The sequence below is a fragment of the Prunus persica genome, chromosome G4, assembly GCF_000346465.2.
Source record: "Prunus persica cultivar Lovell chromosome G4, Prunus_persica_NCBIv2, whole genome shotgun sequence".
NCBI classification, from domain to species: domain Eukaryota; kingdom Viridiplantae; phylum Streptophyta; class Magnoliopsida; order Rosales; family Rosaceae; genus Prunus; species Prunus persica.
The window spans coordinates 16,445,918-16,460,048 of record NC_034012.1 but is presented as its reverse complement, the minus strand read 5'-3'; the positions used below and the strand labels follow the sequence as shown (position 1 = coordinate 16,460,048).

General features: G+C 36.8%; 1 protein-coding gene across 2 annotated transcripts in view; it reads left to right on the top strand.

Moving 5' to 3' along the window:
- The window catches only part of LOC18781533 (GTPase Der), a 10,799-nt gene continuing 4,214 nt past the window's right edge, over positions 7,547-14,131 (top strand). The window contains exons 1-8 of one of the 2 annotated variants that reach the window (XM_007214744.2): positions 7,547-8,034; positions 8,408-8,475; positions 9,160-9,243; positions 9,410-9,703; positions 10,808-10,947; positions 12,257-12,344; positions 12,672-12,854; positions 13,792-13,953. In XM_007214744.2, coding sequence (XP_007214806.2) covers positions 7,644-8,034; positions 8,408-8,475; positions 9,160-9,243; positions 9,410-9,703; positions 10,808-10,947; positions 12,257-12,344; positions 12,672-12,854; positions 13,792-13,953 — 1,410 coding nt within the window. In that variant the 5' untranslated portion in view covers positions 7,547-7,643. The remainder of the gene's footprint in view (positions 8,035-8,407; positions 8,476-9,159; positions 9,244-9,409; positions 9,704-10,807; positions 10,948-12,256; positions 12,345-12,671; positions 12,855-13,791; positions 13,954-14,131) is intronic. The other variant, XM_020561861.1, reaches the window with a different exon arrangement.

Genomic DNA, 14,131 nt, shown 5'->3' with positions numbered 1-14,131 from the left:
TGTTCCGAAATATCCGTGATTCAAAAAAACCGAAATATCCTCGATATTTCCTCGATATTATCGATATTTCAGACTATGATTCCATCCGAGTGCCACAAACTCAGCAAGATTGTTTTTTTAGCATTACTTTGCTTAGCAAGTGAGTTTATATGTTCTTCTTACTTGGCCAACGTGGGATTGGACAAGATTATCATCACTCAACAAAATCTCAATGAGAGAGGATTGGCACCTGTGAGACGATGGTTTTGTTGGACACCTATGATTTCACGCATTAATTTTCTTCAAAGCCTCGATCGTTAGTCAAATGCCAAGACTATTTCAATAACTGGGACTCAAAATATATTGCAACTTTAAAAGTTTATGTGGGTTTTAATTTTTAGGGGCATTTGTGTCCATTTAGATGAGTTTTTATTTATATTTGAAAGATTTTATAAAAACTTATATTTTTTAAAGTGGGGTAAATTTTGGTTATTTTGATAAAAACTCTCTAATGTGGCCATTTTCTCTCTACCCTATATGTTCCCAATTAAAAATGATGACACATGTACATCAATTAAATTAAACATTGAAACTTTGGCAAAAAGTCACTTTAGATCCCGGTAGTTTACTGGTTTTTTCACTTTCATCCCTATAGTTTCAATTTTGTCAGTTTTATCATTGTAGTTTCATAGTTGTAGCAGTTCAAGGGCACATCGTGAAAGAAATTGATGGAATTTTTGACGTGTCCTTGAATTGCTACTAGGGGTAGGCATCAGAACCGCAAAACCGCAAAACCGAACCAAACCAAACCGAAAAAATTCAAAAAAATTGTGTTGACTGAAAAAGTCAAAAACCGAAAAAAAATCCAAACCGAACTGGTTCAGACCGGTTCCGTTCTCGATTTTTCAACACACAAAACCGGTCCAATCTAATTAATTTATGTATATATTTTTTTATATTATACATATTTATAATTTTTTTTACACATGGCTATTTTTTATTGGTTGTATATGACGTTACCATAGGCGTGCATGCACACGATCAGTACAAAAATTATAATGCAATTAGGTTTTCATTTCTTCTTTCCTTCTCCAATTTCATTCCTCTCTGAGCTCTCTCCTTCTCAATTGCCGAAACCTCTTTGACAGAGGCTCTGTGTGCGCCATTGCCAAACCTCTCTCAGCCTCCCGCTTCTCTCTGAGCCGCCACCTCTCTCAGTCGCCGCCATCACAGGTCAGATTGTCTCTTTCTTTTTTTTTTCTTCTTCTTTTTTCTTTTCCCCTTCGAATCTTTGGCTAACTCTATCTGTCTACAATTCGCAAATTCAGCACAGCAGTTCGCAGCCACCTCTTCATTTTATTTGCCTCTCTTTCTCTCTGTCAGGTATGATTCGCCATAAACTATTTGAGAATTTGAGTTTCTTTGTTATGCTACCAAGTTTAGTTTATTTCTCCACCTAGCTGGCGTGTGGTTCTTAGCTTTGTTATTGTCTGATGTTTGCACAGGGTGTTTTTCAAATTGATTTAGGGTTGTGGTTCAAATTGATTTAGGATGTTTTTCAAATTGATTTAGGTTTGATTAAAATAAAATGGCAGCCCTAGAAAACTTCTATGAGTTGAAAGTTGTGTATAGAAATTACGAGATTGATTCACACTGCATGCTAAACGTTTTGGACAATCAAGCCACCATTCATTGAAAGAAGTTTTGTTTTTGCAGGAGACTTCAAGAGGCATTGTCCCAATAGCACGCATCATTCATTGATTTAGGTTTGATTAGTAGCAGTTCGTGCATATCAGCGACCCTATTGAAGATTGGAGAAAATAGACTCGAGAAAATAATGTTGTGGTATTGGAGCATGAGATTGATAGGTACATCACCGACCCTATTGAAGATGTGGTTGACAATGTTTTGAAGTGGTGGAAATTGAATGGGGTTAAGTATCTGGGGTTGGCACTTATTGCAAAGGATGTGCTTGCCATCCCGGTATCAATGGTGGCTTTGAAATCATGCTTTAGCACGGGTGGTTGGGTAGTTAATTTATTTCGTGCTTCTTTGACTCCTAAAATTATGGAGGCCTTAATTTGCTCTCAAAATTGGTTAAGGTCGGATGACATATCCTCTTTACAATATGAGCCAACAATTCAAGATATGGAGCTCTATGAATCGATTGAATTAGGTATGTCTTTGTAATTTTATGTTCTTTATTAATGTATTATATAATATGTATGTTTGACTAATGTTTTAATGGGTTTATGTTTTTTAATGTAGATATTATGAGTTCATCCACACCTAGCACCATAGCTCCAGCTACTTTTCAATGTTAGGAGGCATTTAATGAAGTTGGATTGAATTTGGGTTGTATTTGGCTAGTAATTTATTTTGGAACTTATTTTGTTGAAGTTTGATTAAATTTGGGTTGTAATTTATATGTTGAAGTTGGATTCATTTTGATGTGTTGAAAGCTTGATGGAACCTTAAATTTGGGGTATGTTAGTATATAAATACATTTTGGGCAGGTCTGTAAAAAAATAAAAAATAAAAAAAAGAAAAAAAAAAGGGCCCATGCCCAAACCCAAACCGCACATGTCCGAGTTGGTTCAGATTTTTGTATGGATGTTGAGCAAAATCGGTCCAAACTGAACCGGTCTGCACTTTCGAATCAGATTCCAATTTTTCCCAAAATTCTGTCCAAACCGAACCATGCCCACCACTAATTGCTACAATTATGAAACTACAATGGTAAAACAGAATTGAAAACTACAAGGGCAAAAGTTAAAATACAAATAAATTATTTGAACCAAAAATGATATTTTTTCTTTCGGGTTAGAGGGCACTAAAGGACAAAAATACTGCTCATGTGATGGGCACGTAGTTATAGAAAATTGACATAAATTAGGATATGTCCTTGAATTTCTATAATTATGAAAGTATAATGACAAAATTAATTCGACTTTAAATCATGTAGGGGATTTTTCGTTCCAGCAGCTACTGATGGGTCTGCGCTGCTGTAAAGAGCCAAATGTATGAAATTGCCTCTTGAGTCTGAGTTCAAGAATCAAACCCCAAGAGTGCTTCGAAAGGGTAGCTGAGCCTTAGGAAGCACCTTGGTCTTTTTTACCAATGAAACCAACAATTACTTACAGATAAATATTATGGCTTGACATGAGAAGCTTGTGGCATGGGAGCTGAGCATTCATGAGTTTAGCATGAGAGAGAGAGAAAGAGCTACAATTTCCTATGAGAATCAGAGTTTTTAAGGCAAGGGGGAAGGGATTTTAAAAGGGTTCGTTGAAGAGAGAGAGATGGGGGAATAACAATGGGTGTGTTGAGTAGTTTCCGGCAGCTTGACGAAAGCTCTGTCAAGCTCTGGAATGATTTACCAGAAGAGAAAATTGGAGGAGATGGAGGAATGAGGCTCGAAATTGCAGCGTTTCAAGGATGAAAGATGAAGCTTGCTCTCTAGATATGTGTTGTAGCTAGTGGTGAAGTAGTGGGTGTGGTTGTGTTTAATGGGTAGGAGGTACCTCCTTTTATAGCCGCTGGAAGCTCCTCCTTCTCAAGGAACCCTAGTTGGTTCTCTCCAATTTTGCTAAGTCTTCTCCTCCATTTCTCTTCTCTTTCTTCGATTCAACCTCTTTTGTGAAATCTTCCTCTGTCCAAACACACAAATACAAGACTTTTGGGAGCTCTAAGGCCTCCCGAAGCTGCTTCAGTGTTAAACTCCTATTTTTGGCTACCACCTCACCTTCTTTTCTCTCTTATTTCATGGTAAGAGTTGGTAGGAGAAATGAGTGAGTAATGGCGCTGGTCTAAAGGGTGTTTTGCTCAAGTATCCTTTGGTTTTTTGGATGGCTTGTGTTGGGATTTGTCTTTGGCCATGTGCTAGAGATTCCCAGCAGCTTGCAGACATGAGTGGTTTTGTCTCCAGCTAAGTGCTGGAGGCTGTAGATATTTTTCTTAGTTGCTTGGGCCTTTCTAAGGCTATGGGTTAACCCATTAAGGGAATGGGCTAATTTCCTAGAGTATTGGGCTTTTTTCTCTCCTTTATGCTTACCCACATATTCGGGCTCAAGAAATGGGTTTGAGTTTCGGGGCTCCCAAGCAGCCCAAAACTTCCATTTCTCGGCTCATCAATGGGCCTCATGAAAACTCGTAACCATCTATGCCGCAACCCGCTCAGCAAGCCCCAGGCGTTCGTATGGCTTGGGCCCACTTAAGCTTGTAGCGTGGTGTGTTACTTATTTGATTGGCGTGCATGTGTTCAAGCATATATGACGAATTCTTGCATACCCAAGTTAGGTTTCTTCCTAAATTAGGTGTCGTACTGGACTATAAATATATTTAGGCCCAACCTTGGATTTTTTAGGCCTCAACAAATCCATATCCACTTCAACCTGAAATCATCCCAAAAACCAAAATTCATTACCAATATCCATCACAAACAACCATCACAAATCATCCCAAAACCCAAAATGCAGCAGCTTACAAAGGAAGTTTTGCACTATCCTCCCAAAAACAACATATCCACTCAAACATCCCAAAACAACATATCCATTCAAACATCCCAAAACAACATATCCATTCAAACATCTCAAAACAACATATCCATTCAAACATTCCTAAACAACATATCCATTTAAACATTCCGAAAACCATTGCAGTTTGTTTCATCCTCTTCTTAGCTTGACTTCCCTTTGCAGTGGTTGTAGGCTGTGAAATTGGCCTTCATTGACTTGTTTGTGGCTCATTTAAAGCTTGATGGCTTTCAATTTGAGGTTGTTTGGTCGATTGTGCCCCTTGGGAACTAGGTCCTCAATCTTTCCTTTTCCTCAATTGCCTTGTGCATAGTCCATTGCCTTCTGGCTAAGAGCTGATATGTTGACCTCTTAGCCTTAGTTCCATTTTGTGTTTGTGTACAATCTCTCTTTCTCACCTGCAAAATAACATAGTAAAAAAAAATTGTCAAATTCAAATAATACTAGTAAATTAAATTATGAGTTTATTTAGTCTTTGGAGGCTTTGAGTTAGGATTCCAAGGTTCCTGAGAAGAATATATGAATTGGAATTAGTAAATACAATTAAATAGTAAAGGCACTAAAACAAACTAAAGGGTAGTACATACCTTATACCTTTTTTGATTATGGCTTTTTCCTTCACAATTGCCACATTTTAATGGAATTCCATACCTTGGAAGCTTGTATGGATTTGAGGCTTGTTTGGGTTCATTTGCAGCCTTGTTCCTTGACTTCTTTGGCCTACCAGGTTGCTTATGATATTTTGGAGGCATCAATGGAGGTAAATTTGTCTTAATCAATTGGTCTTGGCTTGTCATAGGCATAATCATATGCTCATAGGTTCTTAGATAAGTTTCATCATCCTCACTTTCCTCATGCACATTTTGCACTTGCTCATTCTTATCCCCAATATATATCACAATCACTGTATGTAGGCTTTTAGGAAATCCATTCATATTGTATAATATACTGCCATCTATTTTGATTTTAATTAGTTTCCCAGTCCCAACCTCTTCACCATAAAAAGCCACACCATCCTCATAACCAATATCTTTAGCCATAGCCCACAACTCTAACATGGACATATTCTCAGATTCTGTGTAGTCGAACCAACTTACTAAATCACCCAAGTAAGACCATGCTCTCTCACTCGAGCCGTTTTTAACTAGCTTACCTCCATGATAGAAATTAAATGTCACAAGGTCATTTGTTTTTTCATCTGCCACATACCAAGCCTTAATTAATACAATACCTTAACTACCTTAGTCAATGGAATATCGACAAAGCTACACACTAAATAAAGACACAAAACCATGTCTAATTACACAAACATAGCAAACAATAGAAGGACCAAAGAAAAAAGAAAAAAAGGACCAGTGACAACAAAAGGACCACAAAATAGTTAAAAGGCAAAAACTACAGTAATACAATAACAAGCATCCAAAAGCACAATACAAAAATCTGACAAAGTAGTGAAGATAGGGTCCACTTACACACGGGTTAAACAGTTCCAACTTCTCTACGCACAGTCATGGTCGCACCAACTCAATCTGCAGCCTTAAAGTCCAACACGAACCAATATTCAATGATTCTTGCCCCCAATCTCAAGTAAAATGGTACCCAAATTCTTTTCCCATATTCAACTTAACCAATATTCAAACACAAAAAACCCTGCACTAAGTACCCCATTCAAAGCTTCGAGCTCTAATTTCGAGTATTTTAAAACTGTAGATGAGATTTCCAAATTTTCATGCTTCAATATTTTGCACTAGATCCCCAATTTTTTTTTTAATTTTTAACCCTAAGAGTACTTCCAACCATTTGCCATGGGCACGTGAATAGTGTCAGCCCTATCAATTTTTTTGATGCATTCCCACCCATTATCATGGCAACCCAAGAGCAACTACTATTTACATGAGATATGAGGAGAGGAATTTGTATGAAGTTTTGGAGTAGGAAGTGAAGAACATGGCTAGGTATTGATAAAAAAAATTATGAACTTTTTGATATTTTTCCTTTTTTTTTCAATATTTTTGGTATTTAAATTGGCTGATGACATTAGCTTGCCCATGCAAGTCTTGCCTTTGGGCTCGCCAAGGCTTGGGTATAGCCCACTGCTGCCAGGGCAGTTTTTCACCGTTAGAGCAACTCCAGCAGTTGCCTTTGCCAAGGCAGGAGGGGGCCCATGGCTCGTTTTTCGCTTCCAGCGGGTTTAAGCTGCCTGGGCAGCAACTGGGTCCCACGAAACCAGGCCAGCCCCAAGGCAAAACGAGCCCGTGCTCTAGCCTAGGTTTGCTGACGTCAGCAACAAAAAATAAAAATAAAAAAATCTTAAAAAAATACTAAAATTTTCATATTAAAAAAAAAAAATACTCAGCCATATTCTTCACTTTCCACATCAAAACTCTATACAAATTACTCTCCTCATATCTCATGTGAATAGTGGTTGCCATGGTAATGGGTGGAAACACCACAAGCCTTTTACATGGGCTACCACGATTCACGTGAATAGTAACAGACCTTGCCTTGCCTTTGCCCTTGCCCTTTGCCATAGCAAATACGTGAAAGTGCTCTTATGATGAGTTTTGGGAGGCTAATGGGCCTTTTGCTTGGGCAAGCCCTTTCATTGCAAGTTTCCTAACTTGACTGCACAACCCCATATACTCAATATCGAGTTTTAACCATCAATCTAATGAGGGGTCCCACAAAATGCCACGACACATGCCACATCTTAACCTACAGCTATCCACGTGGATGAATTTATTAAACTAACCATGCCACCTAAGCAAACTTAATGCCTTTCGTTATGAAATTGACGAATTAATGTAACGTGGGACACATAAAGATAAAGGTCAGCACGGGACAATGTGACCCTTCTTAAATTGCAAGAGGTAAAGTGAGATTTATGGTAAACTACCGAGGACATATTGATAATTAAATGGTAAAATTTACAAAATCGAAATTACAGGGACCCAAGTGGAAATATCGGTAAACTAGAAGACAAAAACTCATGATTTTATGCGTATAACTATGGTCGAATAATTTTAGCAGTAAATTTGAAAATTATAATAAAAGCATAAACCCCAGCAAGCCAGGCGCGGAAGTGGATAAACTACCACCCAGAAAACTCAAAAAGCTTTTACAGAGACAATGGCAGCTCCGACCACTGAGCTCTTGTGCTACAGAGGAATCACCACTTCTCCTACTCTCTCCAAAACCCTTTCTCTTCTCTCTTCCCCATTTCAAATCCCCAAATCTCTATCTTCTCCAATTCCTCGCGCTCCTTCGCTTTCCCTCCACACTTGCCTTCCCTCTCTTCCTCGCCTCCTTTCCCGCCTCTCCACCAAAGATTTCAATATCTCCATAACAGATGACCAAGAAGAAGACGGAGAAGAAGAAGGGGAAGAAGAAGTGGGAGAGCTCGTGGATGAGTCGGACGGCGTAGACGATTTATCAACGGTCGACGCCGATGACCTCGAAGAAGACGCTCGATACGTGGTTCAAGAGTTCTCTTCCTCTTTGTCCAGCCAGCTCAGAATCGGTACGTTTGTCTCTGCCTGTAATTTGCTCCTTAGACTATCGTTTTGATGCTTGGTATGGTATTCTTGGAAATTGAATTGCAATTAAAGTTGGGGGAAATAGCTGATTTTTATTGTATCTGACGAACCCTGTTCATAATTTCACCCAACTATTCTGAAAGCTGCTGACTTTTTCCAAAAAATTCAAAAAGAAATAAGGCTGCATTTTTTTCTATTTTAAGGATTTTCCTTCAGGTTTTTCCACATTTGATAAAAATAATTTAACTTTAGTTTTGTTGCCCATTTTGTTTGGGCATTATTGACGACCAAGTTATCAATGTGTCCTTTGTCATTTGGTTGTATGATGACTACTTATCCGTCATCTGATGGTTTCAGAAGATGAGAAGGATGACCAAGAGGAAGTTGGTCGAAAGCAGAGGAGGCATAAAAGTACAGTTAAAAGTGTAAGTAAGCGTCTTATCATGGTCATTTTCATAGTTTTTATGAGAAAGTAGTGAGAGTTATGTCTGAGGATAATGGGATTGGTATCTTTCTAGGAATTTGGCGCTTTTAATAAGGAGTTATCAGAACCATAAAGCATAATTGTGCTTTTCGAGTTCTTTAGAAAAATTAAAATCATTTAGAGGATGGTAAGAAAGAGATAACTGTTGGTTGAAACTTATAACAGATGCTTGGGCCGCCCATGATCTTCATGCATGACCAAGACTAATGTAAATGAATTCAAGATCTTCATATTATAGTGGTTATCGTTTTCTTTACCACTTAGGACCTCAGGCCCTTGATCTTAGGAATTGATAAAAATGCTATGTTGTAGATTGCAAATCATAACTAGACATAAATTGGTGGCAATTCCTAAAAAATACTCACTTGTTGCTCTTCGAAGTGTGCGGTCTTTGCATATTTTCTCAATTCTGTTTATCTTATAACTGTGGAGCATTTTTACTGTTTGTCTTTCCTTTTTTGTGGTTTTTGCTAAGTGTTTTGTTGATTTCTATAATGCAATCAGACTGTTCTTTTCAAATAATGTAAGTTTGGGGCTCTCTTTCTTTTATTTATTTATTTTTTTCTGAGTGGAGGAAAAATAGAGAAGATTCATAGTCGCTAAACCATTCAAATTTCATTTGCAGATCCCTGACCATCTTCTTCCAAGGGTAGCAATTGTTGGAAGACCAAATGTTGGTAAATCAGCATTATTTAATCGCCTTGTCTCGGTACTTAAACAGAATCTGGTCTTCTGTTTTCTGTTTAGTTTCAATACGTTTTGATACTGAATATACAATTTCAAGCGTCCAAATGTAACTATATCAATGCTTTTAATTCTGTAAGTTGACTTCTTCTTTGTTTCTTTGTATTTTTATTCATTTTTATGTATTGCAGGGGAACAAGGCAATTGTAGTTGATGAACCTGGGGTTACTAGGGATCGCCTTTATGGTAGATCCTTTTGGGGAGATCATGAATTTATGGTGGTGGATACTGGTGGTGTTCTTACAGTTTCGAAGTCCCAGGCTAGTGTCATGGAAGAATTAGCTATTTCAACAACCATTGGTATGGACGGAATTCCACTTGCCTCCAGGGAGGCAGCTGTTGCCAGGATGCCTTCGATGATAGAGAAGCAAGCTACTGCAGCTGTTGAAGAATCATCTGTCATTATATTCCTTGTTGATGGCAAGGTATAGTTTTTGGTAAATACTTGTGGGACCACTGCAATGTGCCTCTTTTGCCTGCTTCAGGCTGGTATGTGTAAGGAAAATATGAGCTTCTAGCCTGCAATATGCTTATACATTATTGGTTTTCTGAAGATGCAAATGTTGCATTAGTAACATTAGTCATGCCGCTTCTATATATTGTTTTGGTGGCCCAATAAGACACATTAAAGCAAAATTTCTTAGGCCCAAATTAATTTGGAAAGTTGTTAAAAATTTAGTGTTAGCCCCAAAGTGATCTATACACTTTTGGAGAGGGTAGTATTAAATAACAAGAACATATAACTATATATATACACATATTTATATACTTGCAACAGGCCATATTAATGAATGAAAAATAATTACATAAATACCTCTGAAGTGATAACTGTGATAATTACATATTTATATATATACACATATTTAGAAACTGATATTTTCAAAACTTTCAAAGTCGAAAAACACGTGTTAAATATTAGAAATTTAAAAAAAAAAATTGTATCACTGAAATTGTACAATGGTATAAGTGTACACAATATTGAAACACATATAAGTTTATGATGGTAAGGTGAACTGCATCTAATTTCAGATAGCATTAAATTTTTAGCTTTGTTTTGCGCATCTTTGTAAAAGCATTTCAGAAATATGTCTTTACTGCAGTTCATTTGATTGGTGGGACTTTTGAATTGAATGTGATGTGTTTTTGCTGAGTGGTATCAATCTGGTTATGACAGATTCTTGTCCATGCTACTTGTACTTTACTTCCAGGTCTTTAAGAAAAATAAAGTTTGTGTTTCTTCTAAGATAAAATGGATTTCTACCAGGAATAATAGAAGTTGTCAAAAACTGGTCATGAGGTGGAGTAGTGTCATTCCATAATTTCCGAAAAGATTTGTTTCCAATTTATTTACAATAATAGCCATCTTATTTTGACACTAATTTTCACTTATGACAACCATGTGGATAAATGATATGAGTTCATAAAAGTGCATATTTGGAGGTTTTATATTAACAAATACTTTGGTGAAAAAGGTGCCTGGGTTTAGAATTGTAAAGATAACAATATATAGTATTGACAGTGATAAACAGGCAGGTCTAACTGCAGCAGATGAGGAAATTTCAGATTGGCTACGTAAGAACTACTCAGATAAGTACATCATTCTTGCAGTTAACAAGTGTGAATCTCCACGTAAAGGGATCATGCAAGCATCAGAGTTTTGGTCGTTAGGGTGAGATCAACTATTATCTGTTTTTACTAAATTTTTGACAAAAGGGCTCTGGCCTTAGATCAGTAGCATTAATTTTCTTTTAAAAACTGATAAATAGTAATGCATCTCTGCTAGTCTAATGATCGACCCAAAAAAACAAACATGTTTGTCTAATGAACTTATGGGTTATACCCTGTTTTGTTCAATCCAGAATAAACAAAGTATTAGATAGTAAATTCTTGTTTCCATTTTATTCTACCTCCTTTCTGTGGGTTATATGTGTTATGTTGTCCTCGGTGATGCCTGGTAGCATTATCATAGGGGTATACACACTTTCTTTTTGTTGTGTTTAAATATGCTATTCATCCTTACAGCCTGCTAATAGTTCCAATTTAGCCCTGCTTTAATACCAACTTCGACAAGACAATAAAACAGAAAAATAAGGCATATAATAATCAAAGGAACAATTTTTTTCAACATATGTCCCAGGTTTCAAGACTTTCTAGTCTATTTATTATCTAATTAGGCTTGTAAACATGAACTGTTTTCATAAAGGGCAAAGAAAGCCACTTCTAGGATAACTTCATTTTATTTTTCCGACATCTGAACTGATGCCTTATTAGCAACTTAGACAAGACACCATAACAGACCAATTAAGCATATAATCAAAGCAACAATGTTATTGAAAACTTTCATCATAAAAGATATAAGTTCAGAATTGTACCTGTGGATTTCTTATCAGAAAAAGAGTTATACCTGTGGATTTCTTATTTCCACCTAGCTTTGTCTTTTTTAGTCTAATTATAGTGTCTCTCCTACCTCAGCTGAAGCCTCTTTTATTATTTGCTGCCCCTGAGAGTGTGCCCTCCTTATTAAGGATGTTGATTTTTATTTCCGTGAACAAAAAAAAAAAATTAATTGTTATGTTTCACTCTTAAGAGAATGTTTCTGTTACTAAATGACTGCAAAGTGTCTTCTTGCTTTTACGAAGATATTCTTTTATGACTTAGGTTGACTCTGGCATTTAAGATGGATTAGAAATATAGGAAGTTTGCTCCTCTGTATTATGTTTTTTGTTTGTGATTTGTTTGTTTTTAGCTTGGCATTAACAATACTTAGCTTAGCTTAAAATTGATTTCCGAAATCTGATACTTGGGGAGGATATAATGTCTGAGTTTCTCATTAGGGTTGGTTCTTTTCATCAGCGTTAATATTTACAATCCACAATGATGGTACACATAGGCACATTTTAAGTTTTGGATCTAGTGGATACATAAAAATGTAGTATCCTTATGTTAATGTACATAATGCTTTTTGGTTGGTTGACCAGGTTTTCACCACTTCCTATATCTGCTATATCTGGAACTGGAACTGGAGAGCTTCTTGATCTTGTGTGTTCAGGGCTGAAAAATACTGAGGTTTGTAATCACAGAATTTTTTTTAGGTTATATCATTCTTCAAATTTAACTGCCTTTTGTTGAATACTGGAGTTTAATTGGCAATTGACTTAATTTTGCCATCTGTTACTCACTTTTGAAGTAGCACTTGTAGGAAGAAAGGTGTTCATTTTGAGCATGTTAGTGAACTTTCGGTTCAATATTAGAATCTCTCCATGCTTCTTAGTCCTTAGTATAAAAAATCTGGTGCTTCTAGTAATTTCTTAAGCCCAACATAGCATGTTGTTGCCCTGTTCTATGAATATTGTCGTTTCTTTATGACATATTTTTCTATGCTTATATATATAGGACCCAGAAGATTTTGCTGAACAAGAAGATTATGTTCCTGCAATTGCGATTGTTGGCCGACCAAATGTTGGTAAAAGTAGCATTTTGAATGCTTTGGTTGGGGAGGACAGGACAATTGTTAGCCCAGTCAGTGGAACTACCCGTGATGCAATTGATATTGAATTTATTGGACCAGATGGACAGGTTTGATTGGATTACAGTTATACATTCTATTCTATTATACCACATATTGCTGGCAGTTATTACACAAAATGTTCTACGCGAATCTACTGTGTTATTAGTATGAAACTGAAGAATCATAAAAACCACTTCAGATCAGGTGCTTTTCACAATAGTATTCATCCGCTCTTTAAATGGAGCTTTTATAAAAATTTCCTCTATGTAGAATTCTGCCTAGGAATACAAAGAGAATTTCTAGTGAAATCAATGATGAAAAGTTTGATGGTAAACTTGTATCTTGAGACAAAACCATCATGTCTAGCCTAAGAAGTTCATTTACCTCAAGCTATTCTTACTTTCCACTATTCATCTTTTACCAAAATCGAAATTCAAGTGCCGATTTTATCGACTGAATCTTGGAATTGGGCTTGCAAAAGAACTGTGCCACTTGTGAGTTATTCAAGATCAGATTGCTTAAGTTTGATAATTTATTTTCTTCTCTCTGTTTGTGTGCTTCTATCCTGGCTTTTTATTCTGTTTGTTAAAGACACTTGGAGATTTTCTAATAGTTTAGGTAGAAAGGTGGGCTAGGGTCTGACTCCTTGTTAATATACTTGACTTATGAAATATTCAAATCTTATTTGCCTGGCTATTGCTCTTCTCCTCTTAACGTCCTTTCCCTTATCTTTCTCTTCTTCTCTCTCTTTCTCCTTCTCCTATTGGTTCTGCATCATCAAGCCTGGGAAGTTTCCTTGAGGCAAATCTTGAGGCTGTTTAGGCAAGTTCAAGTATAAGCCGAGCTCGAACAAGCAATAGTTTGGTTCAGGTCTACTCATATGCCGTCTTAGATGGGATCCTATAGCTATTGTTAGTTTACCAGCTTATGATATTAGTGCACAACTGTTAGATCAGTAATCCTTTATATCATTCTACTTTTTTTTTTTTGGTGGGGGTTTTGCAGAAGTTCCGGCTAATTGATACTGCTGGAATCAGAAGAAGAGCAGTCGTTGCTTCATCAGGTAGCATGACAGAGGCTTTATCGGTGAATCGAGCATTTCGTGCCATTCGTCGTTCTGATGTTGTGGCTCTTGTAATTGAGGCCCTGGCTTGTATCACAGAACAGGTAACATTCTTTTTGAGTTATCCTTTCTATAAAGATCTGAAGAACATGCCCACAGTTTTCTGCCTTCATGTGCGCAGGGTAAAACAAACTAGGTTGGATTTTTTTAAGGGTGCTGATTTTCCCACTCCCTTTGTCACTTACACACCCTTTTGTTTTTTTTTTTATTACTTTTACTATA